General features: G+C 52.2%; 1 protein-coding gene across 2 annotated transcripts; it reads left to right on the forward strand.

Moving 5' to 3' along the window:
- Nucleotides 1-304: 304 nt before the first annotated feature.
- On the forward strand, nt 305-26,654 carry CDHR2 (cadherin related family member 2). 2 transcript variants are annotated; one of them, XM_027098176.1, is made up of 31 exons: nt 305-356; nt 635-706; nt 4,456-4,595; nt 4,707-4,744; nt 6,750-6,852; nt 8,697-8,786; nt 9,412-9,537; nt 9,614-9,760; nt 9,841-9,916; nt 10,016-10,131; nt 10,253-10,486; nt 11,419-11,574; nt 11,658-11,819; nt 12,106-12,167; nt 12,439-12,682; nt 15,076-15,315; nt 17,046-17,115; nt 17,247-17,852; nt 18,677-18,748; nt 19,156-19,205; nt 20,569-20,720; nt 20,870-20,978; nt 21,070-21,158; nt 21,790-21,858; nt 21,970-22,047; nt 22,142-22,202; nt 22,292-22,416; nt 22,951-23,064; nt 23,146-23,226; nt 23,701-23,758; nt 26,432-26,654. In XM_027098176.1, exons 1-31 carry the CDS (start codon nt 305-307, stop codon nt 26,570-26,572), a joined length of 3,933 nt encoding a protein of 1,310 aa, XP_026953977.1. In that variant the 3' UTR covers nt 26,573-26,654. The 2 variants fall into 2 exon arrangements, with proteins under 2 accessions (XP_026953977.1, XP_026953976.1); XM_027098175.1 differs by lacking the exon at nt 26,432-26,654 and having other exon boundaries at nt 4,707-4,760; nt 6,763-6,852; nt 23,701-24,049.

Raw genomic sequence — 26,654 nt, forward strand, 5'->3', positions numbered from 1 at the left:
AGATTATGCACGTAATATACTTGGATCCGTGCCTGCTACACAGTGGGCACTGAACCCTGGGGTCAAGTTCAGGGTCAGTCTCAGGCTGGGGCTCTAGATCAGGCTCAGCTACCCTGCCCCTCCCTGCCATGCCTCCCAACTCCCTATCCCCTGGAACATCTGGCAAATGGGCAGAATTTTGTGTGTGTGATGGAGGTGAGTTGGCCGGGTTCAGACCCGACTGATCAGGGTCCACCAGAGGAGGGAGGCCTGGGTTCATGTGCCCCTCCCCTAATGCTTCTTCCCCCAGGTCCCTCCAGACGTGATGGTGTGGCCGTGGCTGTCCTGCCTCTTGCTTCCTGCCCTCATGGTGTCTGGTGGGTACCTCCCCTCCCCCACCAGGGCAACACTAACCTGGGGATCCTCAGCAGAACCCTCCAGAAGGGTGGGATGCTGCTTCATCAGCAAGCACCCAACGTCTATGGCCCAGCCCTGGGCTTGGCTGCTCTGGGGAGGCCTGGAGAGGAATCCAGTCCTGGGCCGGTGAGCTGGACTGAAAGTTGGCCAGTGGGACTGGTGTGGGCTCCCACAGGGGCAGATGGGGGTCAGTCTTTATGGAGGTGTCCAGATGTTCCAACACTCTGTGTCCCTACAGTGTCAGCCAACGTGCCCCCAACATTCCTGCTCAACATGTCATTAGTGAACCTGCCCGAGGACCTACCAGTGGGTGAGTAACTGTCCCTGTGCCCAGACTGCACCAAACGCTTACCCACAAGAGGGCCCCAGGGGTTCCCCTGTGGGCTTACTCTCCATCCCTGCAGCTCCACGGCTTGTCATGGGGCAAAGGTGGCCTGAAGGAAGTTTTTTCCAGAAGTTTGTTTTCTCCTTTGCAGCTTTTGGGTCGAGGGCCCTCACACAGCACCAAATAATCAAGACTCACCCCAAGAGAACATTCCTCGCATTTCCCATCTCTTTCAGTCTTTCTGATTTCTCAAGGGAGAAAGTATCCATTTGGTACCATTATTTCTTTTCTACCTCTCTCACTTGCTCATCTCTCTTCCTCCTCTGCTATTTTTTTTTTCAGACAGAAAGAGAGCAGGCTTTAGGCTCAGAGCCTTTCATGCACACATCTCACCAGAAATTGATACTTTTGCTGTCTTCGTTTGTAGAGTTACCTTCCCTCTATGGCGAGTGAGATGAGTTTTCTACGTCCAGTAGCCATCTAGTTTGCTTTTAAAATAAATGTATTTACATGAAACAGTAAGTCAGTTAAAAGGAGGGTCATAAACAATGAGATGTGGATGTGGTAATGATCTTGGCAGTGTACAGGAGTGAATGATGTTCATGAAACATTGTTTTGGATGAAGCCACAGGGACTGGATGCCAAATTCCCGCAGGCAGAATGGAGGTTGAAGAAGCTGAAATGATAGATGACTGTATTCATTGGGATACAGGGTCAGCTGCACATAACAGACCCCAAATAACAGAGCTGTCAACAAGGTCAAAGTTTCCTATTCTCTTACATAGTCATCTAGAGCAGTGAGCCCAGGGCTGTCAGAGGCTCTGTTCCATCAGGCTGTTCCGTGCCCTATGCTTCTGGCATCAGGGACCCTCCTTCCATTTCCAGGTTCTGCCTCCCCTAGGGCCTGGCCCTCATCCACATGGTCCTAGATGGCTCGTGTCACGCCCTATTCCAGTGAGAGCTGGGGGCAAGAAAGGGCCAAGAGGGCCCATTTCTTTCTCCTAGGGACAGGGCTCCAGGTTTTACACATGTTACTTCTGCTCACATCTCATTAGCCAGAACGTAGCCACATGCCCTAGCTGCAAAGGAACTGGAGAAATGAGGTCTTTATTTTTTTTAGCCATGTGCACAGCTCAAAATCTGGGGTTCTATTAGTCTGAGAGAAAGGGGACTGTGAATACTGGGGGACAATTTACAGTCTTTGTTGCAGTGTCAGAATTGGGTCCCCAAATATCTAAATCTACTAGATGAAGCAAGAGACTGCATCAAAGGTGAAATCCAAAGTCTGCCTTGGAATCCAGAAACCCAGGTCTAGGTACACGAAGAAAGGGTGGGCGATGGGCTTCAGAGCCACGAAAGACACATCCATTTGCATGTGGTTGCCAGGACAGCAAAATCTACTAAGGGTTATATTAATAAAGGTTTAGATCCCAGGATGAGGGAGGTGATAGTCTCATTACATTCTGAGTTGGCACAATCCTCCCTGGAGGACTGGGCTGAGGTCAAACTATTTGATATCTGTGAATACAACAGAGAAGTAGTATATACACGTTAATGATATTTTATGTATATTTTCATAGCTGTTTGGTCGTGGATAAACACACACACACCTCCAAACAAATGTCACAAACATAGGTAACCCAAATGTCCTCAAGATCTCCATTCTCTTGGGTGACCCTTTAATGTCAAGTCTGATCTCAGGCAGACCAAATGAGAGTCTTTTCTTTGATAACCACAGGGCCCCTCTCTGGGCTTTCTTAATCCGAAGAGCAATTTCTTCCTTTCTGAGATGAATTGTATGGCTCTCTTTGGATGAGAAAGCATTTTCAGTCAGGTTTTTAAAAAATGTTGTTTAGACCTTTTATTTTGAGGTATAATATATATACATGGAAGCACACCGACCCCCTCTCTGCCCTTCTAGTCACTCCCTGTCCTTTCTCTCCTGCAGAAGACCTGTTTACTTGACACTCACACTGTATAATAGTTTAGTTTTGTCAGGCAGACGTTTTAAAATACGTCAAATTTGAGTTTAAAGACAGACACCTAATATATGTCTTTTATTTCTGGAGCTCTTATTGATTTATTTGTTACAGTTAATTCTTTTTCAGACAGACTTTTAAAAAAGCTTTTTCTCCCTGATCCTTCTTTCTGTGTCCATGAACACATGTTTACAGAGAAGGATTTACACATCCCCACTTACTTCCCATGGGTATGGGTATAAGGGCCATATCAGTTTACATTTTGACATTTTTGAATCAGGATGTGTCTTATATTTGAGATAGTCAGTTAACACAGAGTGACTCCCCACCCCAGCAGTCATTAAATTGACAGTGTGTCTCACAACAGAGGAAACATACCGTAGATACTAACAGCTTTCTAGCCCGATGGTCTTCCTGGAGGAGGGGGCCTGGGTGGGAAGGGACCAAGCTTTCTAAGGAGTTTCTGGAGGAGCCAGAACTATTTGGTCAAAGAAGAGCAGACTCCAGATGTGCTGCCCAGACTGTCCCTGCAAGGCTGTCATGGGCAAGGGTGGGGGCACGCTGGTTCTCTGAGACTCTCAGGCTGGGTGCTGGGCCCCACCACCATGTCACTGTTCTGGCACTTTTGTTTTTGTAGGCCTCTCCCTCCAGAAAAATACATTCAAAATATACTTTAATATACTGCATTGGCATAAAGACAAATATCCTGAGGGCTAGATTATAATCATTTATTCCTTTTGATTTTTTTTTTTTACCGTTTGAAAAATGAGGTATAATTGACATACAATATTATATTAGTTTCAAGTGTACAACATAATGATATATTTGTATATGTTTCAAAATGATCACCACAATAAGTCTAGTTAACATATGTTACCACACATAGTTACAGATGGCTTTTTTTTTTCCCTTGGGATGAGAGCTTTTAAGACCTCATCTCTTAATAATTTTCAAATACCCAATACAGTATTGTTAACTCTAGTCACCATGCTGTACATTACATCCCCAGGACTTATTTATTTTATAACTGGATATGTGTACCTTTTGACCCTCTTCACCCATTTCTCAGTCCCCCGCACCCTACCTCTGGCAACCACCAATCTTCTCTGTATCTATGATCTTGGTTTTTTGTTTTTAGATCCCACATGTAAGTGAGATCATACAGTATTTGTTTTCCTTTGACTTATTTCTCTTAGCAGAATTCCCTCTAGGTCCATCCATGTTGTCACAAATGGAAAGATTTCATTCTTTTTTTTTTTTTTTAATTTTATTTATTTATTTTGTTGGGTCTTCGTTTCTGTGCGAGGGCTTTCTCCAGTTGTGGCAAGCGGGGGCCACTCTTCATTGCGGTGCGCGGGCCTCTCACTATCGCGGTCTTTCTTGTTGCGGAGCACAGGCTCCAGACGCGCAGGCTCAGTAGTTGTGGCTCACGGGCCTAGTTGGTCCGCGGCATGTGGGATCCTCCCAGACCAGGGCTCGAACCCATGTCCCCTGCATTAGCAGGCAGATTCTCAACCACTGCGCCACCAGGGAAGCCCTCATTCTTTTTTTAAGGCTGAAAATATTCCATTGTACATGTATACCACATCTTCTTTACCCATTCATCCATTGATAGACATTTAGGTTGTTTCCATGTCTTGGCCCTTCTAATTTTAAAAGAAGTTTGACATTCTTGTGGGCCTCGTGGGCAGCTTGGCCAGGCCAGCATTGAACTAGGTGGCCGTGGACCCTGTGCATTCCCTGTCCCGTCTGCAGGTACTGAGGTCTTCTGGCTGATAGCTCAGGACCAGGAAAATGACCCTCTGACCTATAGGATTAGTGGCTCCTATGCCTACTTCTTTAGTGTCACCCCGAATACTGGGGAAGTGAAGCTGGCCAACCTTCTGGACTATGAGGTAAAGGGAAGCAATCTGAGAAGGCCTTGTGCGGGATTGGGGAGGTAGGGAGGGCTCTGGTGGGCACCCGAACAGGGCTTACCTTGTTTCCCTTCTCTCTGCCCACTGCAGACACTCTACTGGTTTTCCATCGACATCTCTGTGAGCGACGGTCACAATAATCCAGTGAGTCAGAAGTGGGGAGGGAAGGGAGGTCCAGGGATTAGAGAGCAGGGGACTGAGGGCCCACCGCTAATTGCCCACCGCAAATAAGCAGAGAGAGCCCCAGCTAACAAAAAATGAATTGAATGTTTATTTTTATTGAAATTATACTTCTCCATTTTTCATCATACAATATTAACCAAGATTTTAGTATTTATTATAATTTATATTAATTTATACAAATATATGGTTTATCTTTTGTGTATTTTGTATATCTATTGTATATCATTAATTACATTATTATTTTTTAAAAGATTTATGTACTATTTTTTATTTATTTTATTTACTTTTGACTGTGTTGGGTGTTAGTTGCAGCACGCAGGATCTTCACTGAGGCACGCGAGCTATTCGTTGTGGCGTGTGGGCTTCTCTCTAGTTGTGGCGCATGGGTTACAGAGCACATGTGCGCTGTAGTTTGCAGCAGGTGGGCTCTAGTTGAGGCGCGAGCTCAGTAGTTGTGGCGCGTGGGCTTAGTAGCCCCGTGGCATGCGGGATCTTAGTTCCCTGACCAGGGATTGAACCCACGTCCCCTGCATTGTAAGGCGGATTCTTTACCACTGGACCACCAGGGAAGTCCCAATTACATTATTAACTTGTATTAATATACTTATTAATAAAAAAACAAGTGCCAAATACCTCCCTACCCTCTCTCCACTGAGGTCATCACTTTCAACCCCTTTGGCTGATGGGTTGGTCTCAGTGTTCATGTTTCTCAATAACACACTTATGCAGCTGTGTCTTGTGTCTGTGAAAGTTGGGGGTTTTGTCTTTATAACCTATTCCCCAAACCCTATCCGTTAAAAAAATCATTTTAATGACTTGGATATTCATAAATATTTTCTCTTTGTAAACAGTTTTAAAAGTGCAGATAGAGCTCAAGTCCCCTTGGGCAACCCTTCCCAGCCCACTCCCACCTGAAGTGTCTGCCATCACCGTGTTCTTTTCTATCCATCGCTAAACACTGACATGGATATATGCATCCACGGAAGAGAGATGGTAGTTTTGGGTGCGTTTTCTGAAATCCAAGTGGGATCCTACTGCATATATGGTCTTGAACTGCCTTGATGACTTGACAATCAGCTTTGGAAGACTTCCCTGGTGGTCCAGTGGTTAAGACTCTGTGCTTCCGCTACAGGGAGCCCGGGTTCGATCCCTGGTCAGGGATGTTCCGCATGCCACAGGGTGCGGCCAGAAAACAACAATCGGCTTTGGGGTCCCTTCTGTGTCTGCACATGAGTCTCCTGTTTCCTGTATGTCTATAGCCCAGTGTGGGGACTATAAGCTCCATGGTGCTCAGCTGGTCTCCTCAACACTTCGGTTGTTCACAGCTTTACACTATGGCTAACAAAGCTAAAAGGAACATTCTTGTAATAGGACATTTTAGATTTTTTTTTAATGACCTAATGATTTCCACAACATACTCTCCAAATGGTTCAGTAAATCTGTGGAGAGAAAAACTAAATAAGGGGTAAATCTGGATGAAGAGTATCAGGAATTCTTTGTACCGTACTTGCAACTTTTCTGGCCTTTGAAATGGTATCAGATAAACACAGAGGGGAGAGGGGGAAGCTGGGGCAAAGTGAGAGTAGCATCAACATATATACATTACCAAATGTGACATAGATAACTAGTGGGAAGCTGCTGCATAGCACAGGGAGATCAGCTCGGTGCGTTGCGACGACCTAGAAGGGTGGGATAGGGAGGGTGGGAGGGAGGCTCAAGAGAGAGGGGATATGGGGACATATGTCTGCATATGGCTGATTCACTTTGTTGTACAACAGAAACTAACACAGCATTGTGAAGCAATTATACTTCAATAAAGATGTATTAAAAAAAGTCACCCCAGACACCACCTGATTGTTCTCCTGAGAAGCTATACCAACTTGCACTCCCGTCCTGATACTCCTGAATTTGTTTTCTCAAGCTCCCACGTTTTCTGGGCTCACCTGGGCTTTCTCACTTGCAGGTGCGGAAGGAAATGGTGGTGATCGTGGAGGACAGAAATGACAACGCACCCGTTTTCCAGAACACAGACTACTCCACCAGAATCAATGAGGTAACATCTGCCTTAACGGGGTGTGTGTGTAGGATGCAGACATCCCACAGATCTGCTCAGAGTGGGAAGGACCAGAGATAGACAGCAGGGCATCCAAGATTGGGAAGTGCACCTCCTAGAAAGGGCAGCTTGATGAACCAAATTCAGGGGGTTGCATGTAACCCCACATACCATAGTTACAGCAACATTTTGCAATCTATCAGACTGGATTGGAATTCTTTAAGTTATGATAGTCAGGGGTGGTGGGGGGAAAGGAATTGATTTTCTCATGTTTCTGAAAAATTTAACAGTATATCTGACTTCAGGCATGGTTGGATCCAGGTACTCAAGCCATGTCATCAAGAAGAGATTTCTCTCTACCTAGAAGCTCTGCTTCTCGTGTTGCCATCATCCTGGGGTGGGGCGAGCAGTTCTCCCTTATGGTGATAAAAGTGTCCCCCAGCAGCTCCAGGCTCACATCCCACCAGCTTTGCAATTGCAACACAGACTGTCTCTTTCTCAATGGTCCCAGCCAAACCCCCAGGACTGACTCTCATTGGCCCATTTTGGGTCAGGTGCCCATCAGTTGAGGAGTATGGAATGCTCCAATTGTCTAGGTCTGCATCATGTGCTTTCCCCTCTAGCAAGAGGAGCAGCCCCACTTGAACTGCATAGGCAGGGAGGAGGTTTCCCAGTGGTTCCAGGGCAGCAAACACAACACCACTCCTGAATCTTCATTACTACGTGGCTTCAAAGTCCTGATAGGTGTGGGTCCCCCTCCCCCAGGCCAGACCTGAGGCTGGTGAGGTTCAGACAGCCCTTCAACAGGCTCTGATTGAGCGCCTACTGTGTGTCTGGCACTGTCCTTGGTGCTGAGGATATCCAGTGAAGACAGACTTGGTCGCCACCCTCGCTAGCTCACATTGTAATGAAGAGCACAGACAACAAAACATTTAATCAACAAAACATTAAATAAACAGGATTATTTCAGATAGTGATGAGCTCTATGAAGAGCATAAAACATGACTGGGGAGGGGCCTGCTTTAAGTTGAGCCAGTCAGGAAAATCTTCTCTGGGTAGGTGACATCTGAGCAGAACTAAATGTTGAGGAGCCAGCATGGGCTGCTCCAGGAAAAGGATATTCCAGGCAGGGAACAGCAGCTGCAAAGGCTCTGAGGTGGGAATCAGCCTGGAGTGCTGTAGGCATAGCCAGGAAGCTCATGTGTGTGTGGGGAGGAGGCTGAGGAGAAGGTAAGGTCAGAGAAGTGGGCAGTGGCCTGAACCTGGAGGGCCATGGAGGCAGTCTGGACCGTATTCTGGGCAGAATGCGGGAACCACTTGTTGGTTTTGAGCACGAGACTGATGTGGCCTGGTTCAGGATTTTCAAAGATCTTTTTGGCCACCGTGAAGAAACAGTGAGGGTGTGGACAGGTCCTAGAGGAAAAGCCTCCCAAAAGAACCTTCCAGCTCTGCGAGGTGCTGTGTGGAACCTACCGCTGGACGCTACAGAGAACACACAGGGCTGTTTAAGCAGGGGAATGGCACAACCTGAGTTCTGGAATGGTCACTCATGGTGGTCCTGAGGGGTGCTGCAAATCAGAAGCCAGCTCAGGTTTCAGGGAGGCTGTGTGGGGAGAGGAGAAGGGGGAACTCTGCTCCCTGCCTCTATCCAGATGCCCCGAGAAGCCCAGCCCAGGTGGGAAGGAAAGGGGGACATCTGTGGAATGCTGGGTTTCAGGTTCTGGAAGGTCCATCGCTATCCCCGTGGTACAGCTGGGGGCACTGAAACTCCAGGAGGGGGCATGATGTGCTTGGGCATGGAGGAGATGTGTTGGAGCTCAGAGGTGACAAAACCCTTGTTACAGACCCTGCCGGTTGGCTCCTTGGTGTTCTCTGTGCTGGCCAAGGACAAAGACACGGGGGCCGGAGGCGCCGTGGTGTACTCCATAGAGAAGGTAAGTGTGTGCGGGTCCACGTGGGAGTGTGGGCGCCACCTCTCCTCATGGCCGCCAGGGAGCAGCATCTCCCACACAACCTGCAGGGACCTTGCGGAGGAGGGGCTCTGCGACGGCCCAGCCCTGGTCCCCACGCCTTCCTCTGGCCCCCCTCTGGACCTCATTTGGCCCAGCCGCCTAAGGAGGGTGCCTGCTGCAGACCAGACTCTCCTTCCCACCCTCTCGCCTGGGGCACTGTCTGTGTCTTTGCGCGGTTAGCGTCACACCACCTGGTGGCTGCGGCAATCCTGGCTTCAAAGAAGAGGAAATCAAGGCTCAGAGAGGTCCAGGGTCTTGTCCAAGGTCACACAGACAGTGGCGGGTGTGACCCCAGTTTCACGAAGACACATTGGCTAGCCACGGCCCCCATCACTGAGCGCCCACTACATGCCTGGAACCTACCTTAGCTCACTTGACCCTGTTTTCGTCCCACTGAGGCGATATCTAGCCCATTTCCCAGGCTCAGAGAGGTTAAGTGACCTGGTGAGGTCGAGAGCAGAGCCAGGATTCGACCCCAGGTCTCTCAGAGCAGGTCCTGGGGGCAGGGCTGTCCGGGGGAGCCTGGCCTGACTGTGCTCTGCCTCAGGTCATCCCTAGCACGGACAGCAGTGAGTACCTCTTTGGAATCCTGCCCAACGGCTCCATCATCCTCAACGGCAGCCTCAGCTACAACAACAAGAGTGCCTTCTATCAGCTGGAGCTGAAGGCCTGTGTGAGTGCAGGCGCAGGCGGGGTCAGGGGCATCGGGACCCGAAGCCCCGGCTTCATGGAGACCCATCTCCCGGCAGGACTCGGGCGGCGAGTACAACAACAGCATCGTCGTCCAGTGCTCCTCGCCTGTCTTCGTGTCCATCTCTGTAATCGATCAGCCAGACCTGGACCCCCAGTTTGTCAGGGAGTTTTACTCGGCCTCTGTGCCTGAGGATGCACCCCAGGTGTGCCAGGGAACTGGAGGGGTCTGGGTGGAGACAAGAGGTGGGGAAAGGGTCTGGCCACTGACCATGCCTTCTTGCAGGGAACCTCGGTGCTGAAGGTGGAGGCCATGGATGGCGACAGAGGCATCAATGACCCTGTGATCTACAGCATCTCCAGTGAGAATGGGGTGTCCCCAGGCTGGGGCTGAGGCAAGGGAAGGGGTGGGGGCTCCGTCAGAGCCACTGGAAGTAGCTGCTCCTGCTGCCTTTTCCCAGACTCCACAAGGCCTGGCTGGTTCGACATTGGGCCAGACGGGGTGATCAGGGTCAACGGTTCCCTGGACAGAGAGCAGCTGCTGGAGGAGGATGAGGAGGTGCAGGTGCAGGTCATGGTGAGTGAGAGGGCCACTGCCCACTTTGTACCCTGACTTTCTAAACTCTGACCTTTGATCTCAGCTCTCTCTGAATTCTGGTTTTCTGATCTCTGCCTCTCGGCCTCTGCTCTGCTCTCAGGCCACCGAGATGCACCCCAACGTCTATGGGCAGGAGGCCAAGGTGAGCATATGGGTCAAGCTGAGAGTGACAGACGTCAATGACCACAAACCTGAGTTTTACAACTGCAGCCTCCCAACCTGCACCTTCACCCCCCAAGAGGCTCAAGTCAACTTCACTGGCTACGTGGACGAGCACGCCTCCACCCGCATCCCCATCGATGACCTAACCATGGTGGTCTACGACCCAGACAAGGCAGGGGCACCCAGACCATGCGCGGCATGGGTGGAAGTGATGGTTGGGAGATCGTTGGGGGAGGGAAGTGGCGAGTGACCAGCAGAGTGCAGCACCACAGTGCTCGGTGGGGCAGTGGGCAGTGGGCAACAGTGGTGCTGACCATGAGCGGTGGTCGGAGTTGTTGGGTGACACTTGGAACTGCTGAGTGATGTTGAGCTGGCTGGTAGTCTTGTGTTCAGGGTGGTGCTACGTGGCGGGGAACAGAAAGGCAGCACTGAGAGGAGGTTGGTCCTGGATGCTGGGTAATGTTGAGTGGAATGTAAGTTTTGGCGGTGTTGAGTAAAGGGGGTAGTGATGTGTGGATGGTGAAGTTGCGGGGTGCTGGGATAGTACTGGGTATTGGGGGATGTGGGCAGTTTTGAGCACAGTGTGGTCTGGGTGGCTGTCAAGTTGGACAGTATTCCTAGGTGGAGGTTGATACTGAGTGGTGGGTGATTTGGGTAGTATTGAATGCTGAATAACCATGGATGGTGTTTGGTAGTATTTGGTGATAATGAGTTGGTACAAAATGTCGACTGGAGGGTGATATTGGGTAGTGGTGGATGGGTGGGTGTGTTGAGATGGTGGTTGGCCTTGACTGGAGAGGGGTGTGGAGTAGAGGGGGTGTGGATAATGGACCGATGTTGGACATTGATGATATTTGGTGTTGGTATGGGTGGTGGAGGGTGGTGCATGGTGGCTGGTACGGAAGACTCAAAGGGAGTGAGGGTGTGTGTCCAGGCTCTGAAGCCCAGGCTGGGGCCTCGGGGAGGTCTTCTTCTGATGAGTCCACATTGACAGGGACTAGTGACTAGCCTATCCTCCTGGGACCTGTGGCCAGGGATTGGGAGAAAGATGCAGGTGGGTACATTGCAGGAGTGGGGTCCCTAATATACAGCCCACGTCTACAGGGCAGCAACGGCACCTTCCTGCTATCCCTCCGGGGCCCTAATGTTGAAGCCTTCAGCGTCTCCCCGGAGCGGGCGGCGGGCTCAGTGGATGTGCAGGTGCTGGTGAGAGCACCGTCGCTGGTGGACTACGAGACACAAACGGTGATGCTGGTGCAGGTGAGGGGTATTCTGGGGCACCACGGAGAGCGGGCCATGGGGTGCTCCAGTCCCAATGTCGCTGCCTCTTCCCCTGTCCTCAGGTCGTGGCTACTGACTCGGTCAGCAGAAGCTCCTCGGTAGCCTTGGTGACCATCCACCTTAGAGACATTAATGATCACAGGCCCACATTCCCCCACAACCTGTACAACCTCAGTGTCTCCGAGCACAGTGCGGTCGGCTATGTGGTCACCGACAGCATCCAAGTGAGTGATGGGGGACAGGGCTGGGCAGGGCTGGGAGAGATGTGGAGATGGGCAGGCCTGGGGCTGTGGCCCTGCTGGAGTCCCTGTATCATCTGATGTCAGCGGGGGCCAGCAGGTGTGTATGCGCATGCGCATGTATGTGATGTCTATGTGTCAGTCTGAGTGAGTCGGGGGCTTCTCCCTCTGGGTCAGGAAGCAGGACGGCCCTGTCCTCGTCAACTGCACGGTTGACAGAGCAGGTGTGGCTTCTGCTCAGTGTCCCATTATCTATCTCTCTGCCTCACAGGCCTCCGACCCAGACACGGGCGAGGGGGGCCGCATCACCTACAGCTTGCTTCCGGGGAATGGGTAAGTTACCCGGGTGGGCAGCGGGCAGGTGGGCGAAGGGGACCCAGGCTCACCTCTCTGCCTCACAGCAGGGCTAGAGGAGTCAGATAAAATATAGGGTACCCAGTTACATTTCAACTTCAGATAAACAATGAATGGGGTTTTTTTTTAGTATAAGTAGGTTGCAAATATTCCATGGGACGTCCTAAAATATTTTTCATTGTTTATCTGAAATGCAAATTGAAGTGCGCATCCTGTATCTTTATTTGCTCCATCTGGCCACCCTGCACAGGGTGGACATCTTTGCGGTGGATCCAGCCTCGGGGACAGTGACGGTGAGAAACAGTGAGCTGCTGGATCAGGAGAAGCAGGCCGTGTACTACCTCACGCTGCTGGCCACGGACGGCGGGAACCTGTCGTCCTCCACCATGCTGCAGATCGTTGTGCTGGACATCAATGACAACAAGCCCATGGTCAGCGGTTCCTACAACATCTTTGTCCAGGAAGAGGAGGGCAATGTCTCCGTGACCATCCAGGTGTGAGCCGGCCTGTAGCTGATGGGTGGGAGGGGCACACGGCACCAGGCCTGCCTCTGTAGTCTTGCTGGTCCTGGGTTGGAATCTGGACTCTGCTGTGTAGTCCTGAGAAAGTCACTCAGTCTCTCTGGGCCTCCATTTCTTCTTTGGAAAATGAAGACAATCTCAGTACTTATTCCCAGGGTCATAACGGATGTAAAGTTCTCGGCACAAGGCCTAGCACAGAACAAGCCCTCAAAAACATATTGCTCTTTTAAATTCAGGTGCCTGCCTCATTCCAAAAAGGATTTGAGGTGGCTTAGATTTAAAAGTGTGATAAAAGAAATAAGGAAAAAGAGAAAATAAGGATGGTATTTTTTTAAAGTGCACAAAGGTAGAAGCCATACAATTGCTAAGAGCGGGCTGAATACTCAGTTCTGAGCTTCCTAATGGCCAAAGCAAAAATGGAAATGAGATCAGTGGTCAGGTTCACAGACTCTGTGAGATAAAAACGCACTACTGGCTCCAGAGGAATACTGGAAAGAAGCTTCTCCTCTGATTCTGAGGCCTTCAGAAGCTTCTCCACTGAGTCACCTGTAAGGGGATCTTGTGAGAATTGAGAAACCAGGTCCTCGGAATGACAATCACATGGCCGTGGAGCCCTCCCGTCTTTCTGGGGCTTGTAGTTTCCAGAGTACATTCCCATCTCTGATCTTTTGACAAACTTATGAAGTAGGTGCTCTAATGCTCCCTATTTCACGGAAGGAGAAAACTGAGGCTCAAAGAGGTTAAGTGACTTTTCTGTGGTTATACAGCCAGTCAGTGGCAGTGCTGAAACCTGGGCCTTCCTTCATGCACCTCAGTGCTCCTCACCCTGGTCTGTGAGCTCTTTGGGGCAGGAGCATTTCAGATCTGCTGCCAGAACCATGGTGCCCAGTGTGAGCCCTGAGAAGTGCTTGGTGAATTAACCGGCCTGAGTTCAGAGTGCCAAGGAATGAACAGACAGAGTTTTTCATTTCATAAACACGATCCCAACAGATCTGAAACAAAAACCTGAAGGTGGCAGTGGGCAGAGAGGAGGGGGAAGAATTGGATCCAAGTGGGACTAGCCTAGCTCTGTATTCAAAGCCATGTTTGCTGAGCACCTACTAGGCACCAGGCCCTTTGCTGGGCCCTGGGTCCTCCGAGATGAACCCACCATAATTCCTGCCTTCAGGGAGGGTGGCGGACCATCATCCGAGGATGTCACTTGTGCTGTACTGAAGGTAGCACAGGGGTCGTGGAGGACCAGGGGAGGCACCAATCTGACCTGGAGTCAAGCAGACAAGGTGTAGAGGGCATTCATGTGCATGTGTAAAGGCCTGGTGGCAGGGAAGAGCATCTTGTGCTCTCCATGCTGGATCACCCCAAAAGCACACTAAGCATGTGTTCACAACCTTGGTAGGACAGAAACACACACACACACACACACACACACACACACACACACAGATTGGATGAAGAATTTCAGCTATTTAAAAAATATAGCACTGAGGTAGTCATCATGGGAAAGTCAGAATCTTGTTGGACTTCACACTTATTTATTTATTTGGCTGTGCCGCATGGCTTGTGGGATTTCAGTTCTCCAACCAGGGCTTGAACCCGGGCTACAGCAGTGTAAGCCCAGAATCCTAACCACTAGGCCACCAGGGAATTCCCCCCCCACTTTTTTTTTTTTTAATTAAATTTATGGCTGCATTGGGTCTTCACTGCTGCGTGCAGTTTTTCTGTAATTGCGTTGAGCGGGGGCTACTCTTCGCTGCGATGAGCGAGTGGCTTCTCTTGCTGAGGAGCACAGGCTCTAGGTGTGCGGGCTTCAGTAGTTGTGCTCGCAGGTTCCAGAGCACAAGCTCAGTAGTTGTGGTGCACGGGCTTAGTTGCTCCGTGGCATGTGGGATCTTCCCGGACCGGGGCTCGTACCCGTGTCCCTTGCATTGGCAGGCGGATTCTTAACCACTGCGCCACCAGGGAAGTCCACACACATACACTTATTTTTGTTTATTTTAAACTTCGACTGTCTATGTTATACTGCCCCCACTCCTCCCTCCCCACTAGAATATCAGCTCCATAAGGGAACTGTCTTGATCGTGGCTCTATTCCCAGTACCTAGAACAGGGCTGAGCATGTGGTAGGTAAACATTTGTGGGATGAATGAGTGACCTCAATGTTTCAGGCCTCAGAAGCTCTTGAAAGCTGTTGGTCTGGCCCTCTCAGATGCAAGACTGAGACTGGGAGATTGGGGAGCATCCCTCTGGCTTCAGGCCCAGTCACTGCCCTCATGGGCCAGCGCTGGAGGGAGAGTCCAGACTGCAGGGCAGGGGCTGGGGCCGGGGAGCACCTGATGGCTGACGTCCTGACCCTACTTACCTGCACAGGCTCACGACGATGACCAGCCAGGCACCAACCACAGCCTTCTGCGCTTCAGCCTGCTGAGCAGCCCCTACAGCCACAACTTCTCAGTGGACCCCGACAAAGGGATCCTCAGAAACCTGGGGCCCTTGGACCGAGAGGCCATCAACCCCACCCTGGGGGGCCGCATCGTGCTGACCGTGCGCGTATCTGATTGTGGCGAGCCTGCCCTCTGGACTGACGTTAATGTCACCATCACTGTGGAGGTAAGGTCTGGCTCAGCCGGGGACAGGGTCCAGGATGAGCCCTGGACTGGGGGGCTCCTGAGCAGATGGCCAGCTCCCCATCCTCCCAACTCAAGTCACATTTCTGCCCTTTGCAGTGCGGTGGGTAAAAGAGTTCTGGAGCCAAGCTGATGGGTCAGAATCCTGGCTCATTTGTTGTGTGGTCTTAGGCAATCGCTCAACTTCCCTGTGTTCTCAAGTTCCTCATCTGTAAAATGGGGATGAAAATAATATAAAACGAGTTAAAAAATGGAAAGTGTTTCAAAGAATGCCCGGCCCAGAGAGTACACTCAGTGTATACCTGGTCCTGCAAGGGAGGGATCGTTTAGCACCATTTTATTGATCAAGGGACTAAGACACACAGAGGTTCTGTAGCCTGCCTCGGGTCACAGAATGGGGTTTTGAATCCAGTCTGTCTGGTTCTAAGGCCGCCACTGGGTCACAGGCACCTTCCTCTATGATGTCCACAATGTGGTTGGTGCCCCCTCGGGTTGTGCAGTGCACAGCCTGAACCACCCCACACAGCCGCCCTGTTTCCCACTGGGTTGGGATGTGCCGCTTTCCCACAAGGATCAGAATGAGACCTCAGGGAAAATAGAGAAACAGAAGTCGGATGAGGACTTGCCAGCTGTCCTTGGGGTGGAAGTAGGCCTCAGAGAAGGAAGAAAGCAAAATTGCATTTCCTGAGCGAGAAGAGTCCTTTCACACCCATGAGCTCTGTGAGTAGGGAGGACCACTCCACCTTGCAGATGAAGATATTGAGGCCCAGAGAGGTCAAAGTCACATGTGAGGAAGAGGTGGAGCTGGACTGAACTCAGAGCTGTGCTCTTAGCCTCTCCTGTGAGTTAGGACGACCTTGAGAGTGCAGTTGGCCATGTGCACGGAGGCAGTAATGCCATCTCTGGGAAATTGCCATCACAAATTACATCCGGTTAAGGGGGAGACGGCTCAGTTTTCAAAGATGTTCTCTCTACCATTATTTAGAAAAAGCTGAAAGCAAAAGCAGACACCTCTGGGCCATCCTGGGGAAGGACTGGGAAAGCCAAGGGCGCCCAGCACGTACCAGCATCAGGGGAGGAAGCACAGGCAGAGTTGGCCTGATGCTGTGACAACAGGGGCAGCACTCTGTCTGGGCGGGGTGACCAGGGCTGGAGAGGGAAGGCGAGAACAGAACACAGCGGACGTCTCAGGACAGAACCAGGTCAAGCCCTGGCAGGTGCCCCCAGCCCAGCCCCACCTGAGCACAGAGTGAGTGTCTTGGGGTTGACCGAGGGCAGGAGGGACAGGAGAAAGGAGGGGACCAGGGAAATCTTGGGCCTTTGTGGGATCATGGTGGTATTGGGGCCAACCCAATAAATCCGAGAGATGGGGAGTCAAGCTGGGCCAGACAGGGACACAGGTGGGGACTCAGAACTATCCCTCCCAAGAGCAGGGTCTAAGACGGCTCTGAGTGGTGCACAGGGAAACAGAGTGTACACCAAACTTCAGAGTACCGCCACAGACCTCTGAGCCCCAGGGGTGGGGTCTGGGCGAGTTCTGTCTGCTTGAAGCCTGTTTCATCATCTAGGAAGCGGGCAGTGCTGTCTGAGGAGACCTGGACAGAGAGTCTGGGCCTCGGGCCAGGGGAAGTATGGGCTTCTCAGACTGGCTCTGGGGATGCTGAACCTGGGGTCTCCTGAGTTCCCTGGGCTCAGAACTGCCTCTGTCTGCAGGACATCAATGATAATCTTCCCATCTTCAACCAGTCCAGCTATTCCTTCTCAGTGAGGGAGAGGGACCCAGGTAAGTCCTCCCTCGGCCAGGCTATACAACCCCTTCGAGGGCAGGCCTGAAGCCCCCAAGGGGAGTGAGGACAGAGGATGCCCCCAGTGGCCAGGTCAGGGGTCCCTCCACACTCTGCCCCTCATTCACAGGAGTGCTGGTGGGCGTGGTGGAGGCCTGGGATGCAGACCAGACGGAAGCCAACAACCGCATCAGCTTCAGCCTATCAGGGGGTGGTGCCAACAACTTCTTGATCCGAGGCTTGGTGCTGGGGTCTGGGCTGGCAGAGGGCCACCTCTGGCTGCCCTTGGACGTGAGCCTGGACTATGAGACACAGGACTTCTTCAATCTGACAGTGAGTGCTGAGAGCCCAGACCCCCAGGGGCGTGACGCCACAGCAAAAGTCCTCGTGAATGTGGAGGACGTGAATGACGTGCCACCCACCCTGGACCCAACCTCGCTCCGGGGCATCCGTGTGGCTGAGAATGGCTCGCAGCATGGTATGGTGGCCGAGGTGGTGGCTCAGGACAGGGACACCATGTCCCAGGTGGAGGTACAGCTTGTGAACGTCATCTGTACCAAGGCCGGGGTCGACGTGGGCAGTCTGTGCCATGACTGGTTCTCTGTGCTGGCCAACGGCTCTGTGTTCATCCATCAGAGTGAGGTCATCGACTATGAGACCTGTGACCTGGTCACGCTGGTTGTGCGGGCCTATGACCTCACAACGGACCCCCGCTTCCAGGCATACAGTGACAATGGTGAGGCAGCCTGGCCTGCAGGGCTCAGCAGGCTGTAACATAGGGGCTATGGGAAAGAACTGGCACCTGCAAGGTCTGGGTTCAAATTGTGGCTCCAGCCCTTACCAGCTGTTCCACTGGGAAAGTCATGACACCTCCCCAAGCTTTAGTAGCCCCATCTATCAAGTGGAGCTGGGTAGTAGGTTGGCTGTGAAGATTAAATGAGAATATATATGTAAAGCATTTCATGCAGTGTTTGGCACATAGTAAGCACTTAATTAATGCTATTATGTTGTGAGGCAGCGTAAAAGAAAGCACACTTCAGAGCCAGATGTGCACTCAGATCCCACCTCTGACACCAAGTAGCAATAACAATCATATTAACAGCTAGTGTATATTGAATCCTTACTACAGTCAAGAGCTATGCCAGGTACCTTGCAAGCATTTCTTCATTTTATTCCCACACAATCCATGTGGTAGGTGGTCCCTATCCAATTTTATAGATGAGGAAACTGAGGCAGTTCAATAATCTAGATTACACAGCTAGTAAGTGTCAGAATAATGTTATGGTCAGGTGGGACATACCTGGGTTGGGCTCAGTCTTGGCCCACTGCTCTTGCTGTATGACTTTGGACAAGTTGCTTCTCCTCTCTGAGGTCTGGGGAGGATGCTCCCTCCTATGAAGGCCAGAGGAGACTGAGTCAGCATCCTGAGTCAGGAGCAGGGGAGGGGACTGAGCATGGGTGATGCATGGGAGGGAGGCTGCTAGGAGCAAGACTGAGGATGAGACTTTCTGGGTCAGGTCTTTGCTTAGACACCAAGGCCGGCCAACATTTCCCCCCTAGGAAGCCTCCCCATCACCATCGAGGATGTGAATGACAATGCACCCTACTTTCTGCCTGAGAATAAGACTTTTGGTAAGCAGCAAGGCCCTCCCTCCCCACCCACACTGTACTCTGCCAGGACTACCTTTGGGCAACTCCCAGGTGTGCACTTAGAAAGGGAAGAAGGCCTCCAACCCTGCCTCTCCCTCAGGGTTTCAACAGGAGGGGAGACCTGAGTTTTCACCCCAGCTCTGTCCCAACTCACATCTGACCCTGGGCCAGGCCCTCCTTCTCTGGGCCTCAGTTTCCCCATCTTCACAATGAGAGGTGGAGGACCTGCTAACTAACGGCTTAGGGGTAGTTGTAATGGGGGGTCTCTGGTGGTAGAGAGGTTAAGGGCAGGTTTGGTGGGGTGAGCCCTGAGCTGGGCTTACGGTCGGCACTTGGCCAATTGGGCACTGGTCCTGACCCCACTGACCTCTTCCTGTCCACACCTGTAGTGATCATCCCAGAACTTGTGATACCCAACCAGCAGGTGGCTTCTGTCCAGGTAAGTCCTTGGCTCCAAACGTTGTCATTCACATTAGCTCCAGGAGACACAGGGCCTAGGCCTTTAGGTCCTTCAGCTGCCCCCAGAATGTTTTAACACTAGAAAGAAAATCTATTGGCTCCGACGTATGAAAAGAAAACCTCAGAATGGAAATGAACACCTGCTTAATTGATATGATTAAACTCCATTAACTGTTAAATGTAGTATTCATAAAAATTTCATGACCGTAAAAATCACTTGCAGTGGTTTTCTCACTACACCAGAATTCTGGAGTATTACAGAGAAACCATAGTAACTGTAAATTAAGTTCCTCGTATTAAATAATTTTCAGAGCAAAGCTGTAAAAATACTTTCAATTTTTATGGCATTGTATGTGTTTATTAGAGGGTGGCAGCTATGCCATGCAGGGGGGGCGGGTAGTGTGGCCTCCCACACAGCCCTGGGGCCTGGGCCTGGCTGGGCCTCTTACTGAGCTGGGGAGCTGCCATACCTTTCTGGAACTCACTTTCCCTCCTGGACAAGGAGCTGTCAGTTCCTTGCAGTAACTCCTTAGGGTTAAGAGATGGGTTATATGTGGGCGTCACGCCCTGTGCTGAGGAAAGGGCACAGGTGTGGAGATGGATGGGCCTGGCCCTCCCCACTTAGAGCTGTGTGTGCCTGTGGGCAGGACAGGGTCTCTCTCAGAACCCCAGCGTTCTCCCATAAAAGGGGGATAGTGATTCTCCCTCTCTAGGTTCTTTCTAGGCTTAAACATTCAGTTTTCCAGTCTTCAGCCAATTGCATTCTAATGTCATGAGTCTGGCCATGGCTTTGAACAATTTTCTTTAAATTGACTCCTTTTTGAAACATAAACACCAGCTTTGGCCTCATCCTGAAAAGTGACGTCAGTGGACTCACAGCTCTGTGTGTTGGTTATATTCTTCTCTAAAAGGCACTAGAATGAATAAAATTGCTTGTGCCCTTTCCCCCCATCATTTTGTGGTCCACTAGGGGAATTCGTACTCATGTTAGCAAGTACTGAAACGAGGGATCTAAGGGAAGGTGACTGGCACACAGTAGGTGCCCAGGAAATCTGAGTGTCCCTGAGCTTGTGTGTGTGTGTGGCAGTGGTGGGGGCGGGGGAGAGCAGGGTGGGATTTCCACATGGGAGGGACTTTGGGCAATGACCTGTTGAGCTGGGGCGCCAGAAGCAGGGACTTGTTCAAACACTGTTTGTTTAAAGCATTTGGTCAGTGGCCTGGGGAAGGCTGATAGAGGTCATGGGGACCAGCCTCCCAGGCCACCCTAGCCTCAGACTCCTGCTGGGGATGGAGGGGTGCCTGGCCTGGCCTGGTCTGCAGTTGTTGTTCGCCCTTGCTCCTAGGCCAGAGACAATGACTCAGGGAACAATGGAGCCATCCTGTTCTCCATCCTCCAAGTGGATTTCATCGCTAAGGATGGGGCCGTGATCCCTTTCCAGGGCTTCTTCCATGTCTCCACTTCCTTGGAGGCCAGCGTGTTCATTGGCAACATTGAGTAACTGTGGGCAGCCCCTGGATGGGGTGGGGGGAGCCAAGCAGGGCCTCAAGGCAGTGAGTTCCTCGTCCTGGGAGGTGTACCAGGAGGTTCCAAGGAGACTTCAGCTTGGGTTTCAGGACTGAGCTCTGCTCTCCTACCTTCCATAGGCTGGTGACCAACCTTGATTCCACTCTCCAAGGAACTTACCAAGTGACGGTCAAGGCCCAGGACAGGCCATCTGAGGGTCCTGCCCAGGAAGCCAAAATCACCCTAAATGTGAGTGTCGGGTTCTGCCTTCAGTTCCTAGTGCCCTCTGCCAACCCCTGGGTCCCTTGTGCCTCATCTTCCCCCTACCCTCTTTCTGTAGCTCTTCACTGTGGACCAGAGTTACCGTGTGAGGCTGCAGTTCTCCATGAGCAAGGAGGAGGTGGGCGCCAACACGGAAGAGATTAAGGCGTAGGTCTGGGGAGCTGGGAGGGGCCTGTAGGGAAAAACACGGTCTGGGAGCCTCGTCCCTGACAGAAACCTGGATGGCATATCTCTTAACCCTGTCCCTGACCCACACTTGACCTTGTCCTTGTCTTTTTTTAAAATTAATTTTTATTGGAGTATGGTTGCTTTACAATGTTGTGTTAGCCTCCACTGCACAACAAAATGAATCAGCCATACACATACAGATATCCCCTCCCTTTTGGACTTCCCTCTCATTTAGGTTACCACAGTACATTAGGTAGTGTCCTTGTCTTTGACCCTGTACCTGTACCTGTACCTGTACTTGCACTTCCTTTCTGCCTGTCCCCAGAAGCCTATGGTTGCCTGGGCAAAGACAGGCCTAAATAGGGCTGCCATGTACAGTTGCAAAGGCTGTGCATTGCACAAGGGCACTCTGCTTGCTAAACTGGAAACCCAGTCCCAGAGGAAGGGGCATCCTTGTCTAATTTGCACAGAAGTGCAACTTGCTTAGCCAATGGAGCTATCCAGAGGTGGTGCCCCTCACACAATCCCTAATTCCACTGGCAGAGCCCTGGCCACAGGCCTGGGCTAAGGCCCCTACCCCAGCCCTCTGTGACACCTGCCCCCTTTGCAGGGCTCTTGTCCAGGCGACCAGGACTACTGTCTACATTGTGAACATTCAGGACGTAGAATCCATGGCTCGGTGAGTGCCCACAGGACCGGTGGTTGGGGCGAAGAAGAGAGGACCAGCAGTAGGAGGGGCCTGCCTGTCTGGTGGTTCTGCGCTGCTGGCTTCACCTCTGCCCCATTCCAGGGCCCGAGCCCGTTCCTACCTCGATGCCTACTTTGTCTTCTCAAATGGGTCAGCCTTGACCCTTGATCAGCTGAGTGTGTAAGTGGGGCTGCCCTTGGGGTGGGCAGGAGGGTGAGCAGGAAGCCTGGGGGATGCCAACGTCCCTCGGGCCTGAGCGGGGCTCTGTGGCCAGGACAATCCGGAATGACCAGGACTCCCTGACCAAGCTGCTGCAGCTGGGGCTCGTGGTGCTGGTGAGTGCCGGCAGGGTGGAGGTAACAGCGGGGGTGAGGAGGGGGGTGTTGACCCTACATCCTCCCCCATCACAATCCTTCTTCTCCAGGGCTCCCAGGGGAGCCAGGAGTCAGAGTTGCCGGACACGCTCCATAACGCCATCATAGGATTGGGAGTGGCTTTGCTGCTGGTCATCGTGATCATGACCACGGTCCTCGTGTGTACCCAGAAGAGGTGCTGCTCCCATCACCCCCTGTGTCTTCAACCTCGCCTCTCCCACCACCCAAGAAATCTGAGGGGTAGAAAGACCTGGGGTTTAGGTGTCAGGTACATCTGTATTCAATCCCAGGTGACCCGTTATGACCTCTTGGGTACGTTAAACTCCCCTCCCCAAGCCTCAGTTTCCTCATTTGCAGAATGGACATGACACTAGATTCCTCAAAGCATTCAAGGGAACCATGCGCATCTCATACCGAGCAAGCTGTCTGGCACATACTATATGTTTAATAAATGCTGCTTCTTTTTACCTTTCCAATACATATGAAGCCAGTAGCCACATCTGGGTTTGATTCTAGGCTTTGCCACTGGTCAGCTACGTGTTCTTCAGCAAATCATTTCCCTTCTCTGGTTCTTCCTTTACCCTCTGTAAAATGGAGCTAACACTCCCACCTGCCAGGGTTGTTGTGAAGTCACACTCTCAGGGCCTGCACTGGGCACACAGTGGGTGTGCAGGGAAAATAGTGATGCCCCCCCGCCATGTTCCCCCAGCTACCACCGGAAACTTCGGGCTATGAAGGCTTCCAAGGAGGCCCGGAAGACAGCGGCGGGGGTGATGCCCCCAGTCTCTGCTATCCCCGGGACTAACGTGTACAACACTGAGCGGTAAGTGGGGGTCGAAGGATGGGTAAGAGGCCCCATGGGGTGGTTGAGGCCCATGGTCGCTTGACTGGGCCTTCTTTCCAGTGCCAATCCCGTGCTGAACCTCCCCACCAAGGACCTGGGCTTCGAGTCCCAGTCTTCCTCCAGTGACTTGGACCACGTCAGGTGAGCAGTGCTGGTTGTAGTGGTAGTCATGGTGGTGGTAATGGTGATGGTGACAGTGATGGTGGTGATGGTGATGATGGTGATGGTGCTGATGGTGATGGTGGTAGTGGTGATGGTGATGGTGGTGGTGATGGTGGTGGTGGTGATGATGGTGGTGATGGCAGTGGTGGTAATGGTGATGGTGGTGGTAATGGTGATGGTGGTGGTGATGGTGGTGGTGGTGGTGGTAGTGGTGACAGTGATGGTGGTGGTAATGGTGATGGTGGTGATGGTGGTAGTGGTGACAGTGATGGTGGTGGTGGTGATGATGGTGGTGATGGCAATGGTGGTAATGGTGGTGGTGATGGTAGTGGTGGTGAGGTGGTAGTCGAGGTAGTGATGGTGATGGTGGTGGTGATGGCAGGAGTAGCTGTTGGTCAGAGACAGGGAGGGCTGGGCCTGCCAACTCTCTGAGCTCCATTATCTCCCTTTCAGCCTCAACTCCCTGGATGACAACTCTGTGGATCTGGAAAATAGCAGGCAGGAAATCAAGGCAAGATGGGGGATGAGCTGGTGCCTGAGGCTTCTGACTTGGGGCTCTTCTCTGAAGGGGTGGGTTTCAGGACAGAGCTCGAGGGACCTCCTGCTGCCATGGGTGTGTCTGCATCTGGCCCTGGGAAACCCCACGGCTTTGGAATGGGGCCCGATCCTTGCTCCTCTACTCATTAACTGTGACCCTGGGTGGGTGAATTCTTCCCTCTGGTTCTCAGTTTTCTCATCTATAAATGGGGATCAGAACACCAAATATGCAGGACTCCTGTGAGGATGAAATAAGAGTGGGTATGAAAACGATCTGGCATAAAACGAGTGGTCAGGAATCTGGTTCCCTCCCTTTATATCCTTTATATAAAAGCTGGTGGGGCGGGGGGAGGAGATCCAGAGATGAACATAATCTAGCCAGGGAGCAAAGGTAGGCTCAGATGAACAACAATACCATCATTTATTCAATAGGTTAGTTGGTTCAGTTAGACCAAGCATTTGTGCAGCCTGGGCTGCTGACTGAAATCACGTGGGGAGCTCTTTAGACCTGAGGATGCCAGGTCACAGCTCAGAGATTCTGATCAGATAGCTGGGGTGGGCCTGGGCAGGAAGGTGCTGCTAAAGCTTCTGGGGTTCTAATGTGCAGGCAGGAGTGAGAACCACGAAAGTAGGAGAGTAGATCAGAGGGCTGAATGGGGGATGGGAGGCCAGAACCAGAAGGAACTACCCTCTCCTTCCCACTCTGAAAACCACCACTGGAGTAGAAGCTCTAAGACCCACTGAGCTTTTATAGTCTGCGGTTCTGTGTGTGTGTGTGTGTGTGTGTGTGTGTGTGTGTGTGTGCGCGCGCGCGCGCGCATGCGTGCATAGGGGTGGATATCCACCCACCATTCACCTTATCCACCCTACTTTGGGTCCTGCCCTCAGCCGGGCCCTGCCCTTCCAGGGGGTCCCTTGCTGTTCCTCATGAGTCAGGACTTATTTTCCCTTGAGGACCCCTTACTTGGAAAGATTTGGTCAACCAAAGCCTCTCGTGGGTGTTAAAATATCAGAATGCTGCCCAGGGACCTGGCTGTAACATGGAGGCCTCCAAATGGACCCCCAAGGATGGGGGTCATCAATGGTGGTCCAGGCTGCCAGGCAGTGCAGGAGGCCTCTGGGTGGATGGCTCATCTCTGGTTCAAGATGGTTTGGGGCAAAAACTCCAATAAACATATCTGGGGGGAACTGAGGCAGAAGGGAACAGTCTTGTGGGCTGGAGCTTGTGACCCAGCAGGTAGGCCCTGGTGGAGGCCAAAGCTGACCCCCAGAGGGGAGTGGGGTCAGAAACCCCAGCAGTGGGGCTGGACCTGTGGGCTGAGGAGGTTCAGGGAGCTCTGAGAGTCTGGAAAGGGAGAGGGGGCCAGGCCGCTAAGAGTCTTCAAAGCCAAAAAAGAGCCAATCCTGCAACGGCAGGGGGTTGTTCAGTTTCTGAGAAGCTGCCCGAGGCTCCACCCCAACTCCTGCAGTGGAAGGTGGGCCTTGGGGTCTCTGGGTGGGGAACGCAGGTGGGGCTTCCTTCCACAGATCCCTTGGTGCCCTGACTCACCTAAGACTTCCGTAAATGTTTGTGTGGAAGGTCTGTGAGATCTGAGGGCCCATCCAATCCAAACTTTTCAAGCAACCAAGGCCAGGGAGGGGTGCTGAGCTGCCCAAGGTCAGAAAGCTTGCAAGGCCAGGGCAGCCCAGAACCCAGGTATCCTGTCTCCCGGGCCAGGCTGCACTTCCTGGGCTGTACTGCGCCAACTGCTCCCACTGGGGATCTGTGTAGAGGGCTCTGGGAAGCTCAGGCACAACGTTTAGTCCCTCCTGGGGCCCCTCATGTGTTCCACTGTTTACCAGGGACTGGAACAGTCCCAGTCTGGAAAAAGCCCTTAGTGTACCCTGGGGAGGGTGGAGGTGGTGGAGGCTCTGTCCCCGTGGGTGTCTACGTGGTGGAGTAGCTGAGTCTTGGGGCCTGGCTGGTTCACAGGAGGGATTCTTGTGAGGGTGTGACACATCACATGGGGAGGGGTAAGAGGAAAGGCAGGAGACGAGAGAGTGTGTGCCATGATGGCCTGCAGGCGGGATCCTGGGTGTGACATGTCCCTCTGGGGTGGCAGAAGGACCTGCCAAACTCAACCAGGAGCAGCGCTGAGCCATGGACAGGCTTTAGAGCCAGCAAGACCAGCGGTCCAAACACCGCTCTGTCCCTTCCTGGCCAGAGAGCGCTCCGAGCCTCAATTTCCACATCTGTAAAGTGGGGGACATGATCCCTCCCTTGGGGGTCCTGTGGGTACCTCAGCTGATGGATGGTTGAGCCCAGCACGGTGCCTGCCATGAGGTACAGGTGACAGGAACTGTGCTGGACTGGCTCCTTGACACAGGACCCAGGGCCTGGCATCGTTCAGGACTGGGCAGAACACCCAAATGCCACCATGTCCATGGGTGGGCAAAGGTCAGAGTAGACCCCCTAGGCCCTCCCCTTCACCTGAGCCCATCTGTACCACCAGTATCCATGGCCCCCTCTGGGACAGAGTCAGGAAACTGAGGCCCCAGCCAAGGAGCCATCTGGTCGTGGGCTTGGAGGGCCACCCACTCACCTAAGGACTGGGGAGATCACCCCATCTTGGCCCTGGCCTCACACCTCCCCTCCCTCTTCCCACAGGAGGAGCCCCTGCACAGTCTGATGGGGCCGGATCCAGAGCCCCTGAACAGAGTGCTGTCAGGAATGAAGGTGGGCACACGAGAACAGCAGAAGGAGGAGCTGGCCTTCACCAACACTGGCCTGAATACCACAGACGTGTGATGGGGGCCCTGCCACAGGACCCTGGCCACAGAGCCCCACATGGGCCCCCACTCTTCTGGGTCACCTTGGAAGAGCCTTGTTA

Source organism: Aethalodelphis obliquidens, unplaced genomic scaffold, assembly GCF_003676395.1.
Source record: "Aethalodelphis obliquidens isolate GAN/ISIS:26980383/991018 unplaced genomic scaffold, ASM367639v1 scaffold121, whole genome shotgun sequence".
NCBI lineage: Eukaryota > Metazoa > Chordata > Mammalia > Artiodactyla > Delphinidae > Aethalodelphis > Aethalodelphis obliquidens.

Coding starts and splice junctions, on each gene's coding strand:
- CDHR2 (XM_027098175.1), top strand. CDS start 305: ATGGTGTGGCCGTGGCTGTCCTGCCTCTTGCTTCCTGCCCTCATGGTG. Junction 17,116..17,246: donor AGTGAGGGAGAGGGACCCAG/GTAAGTCCTCCC, acceptor CCTCATTCACAG/GAGTGCTGGTGGGCGTGGTG. Junction 23,065..23,145: donor AACGTGTACAACACTGAGCG/GTAAGTGGGGGT, acceptor CCTTCTTTCCAG/TGCCAATCCCGTGCTGAACC.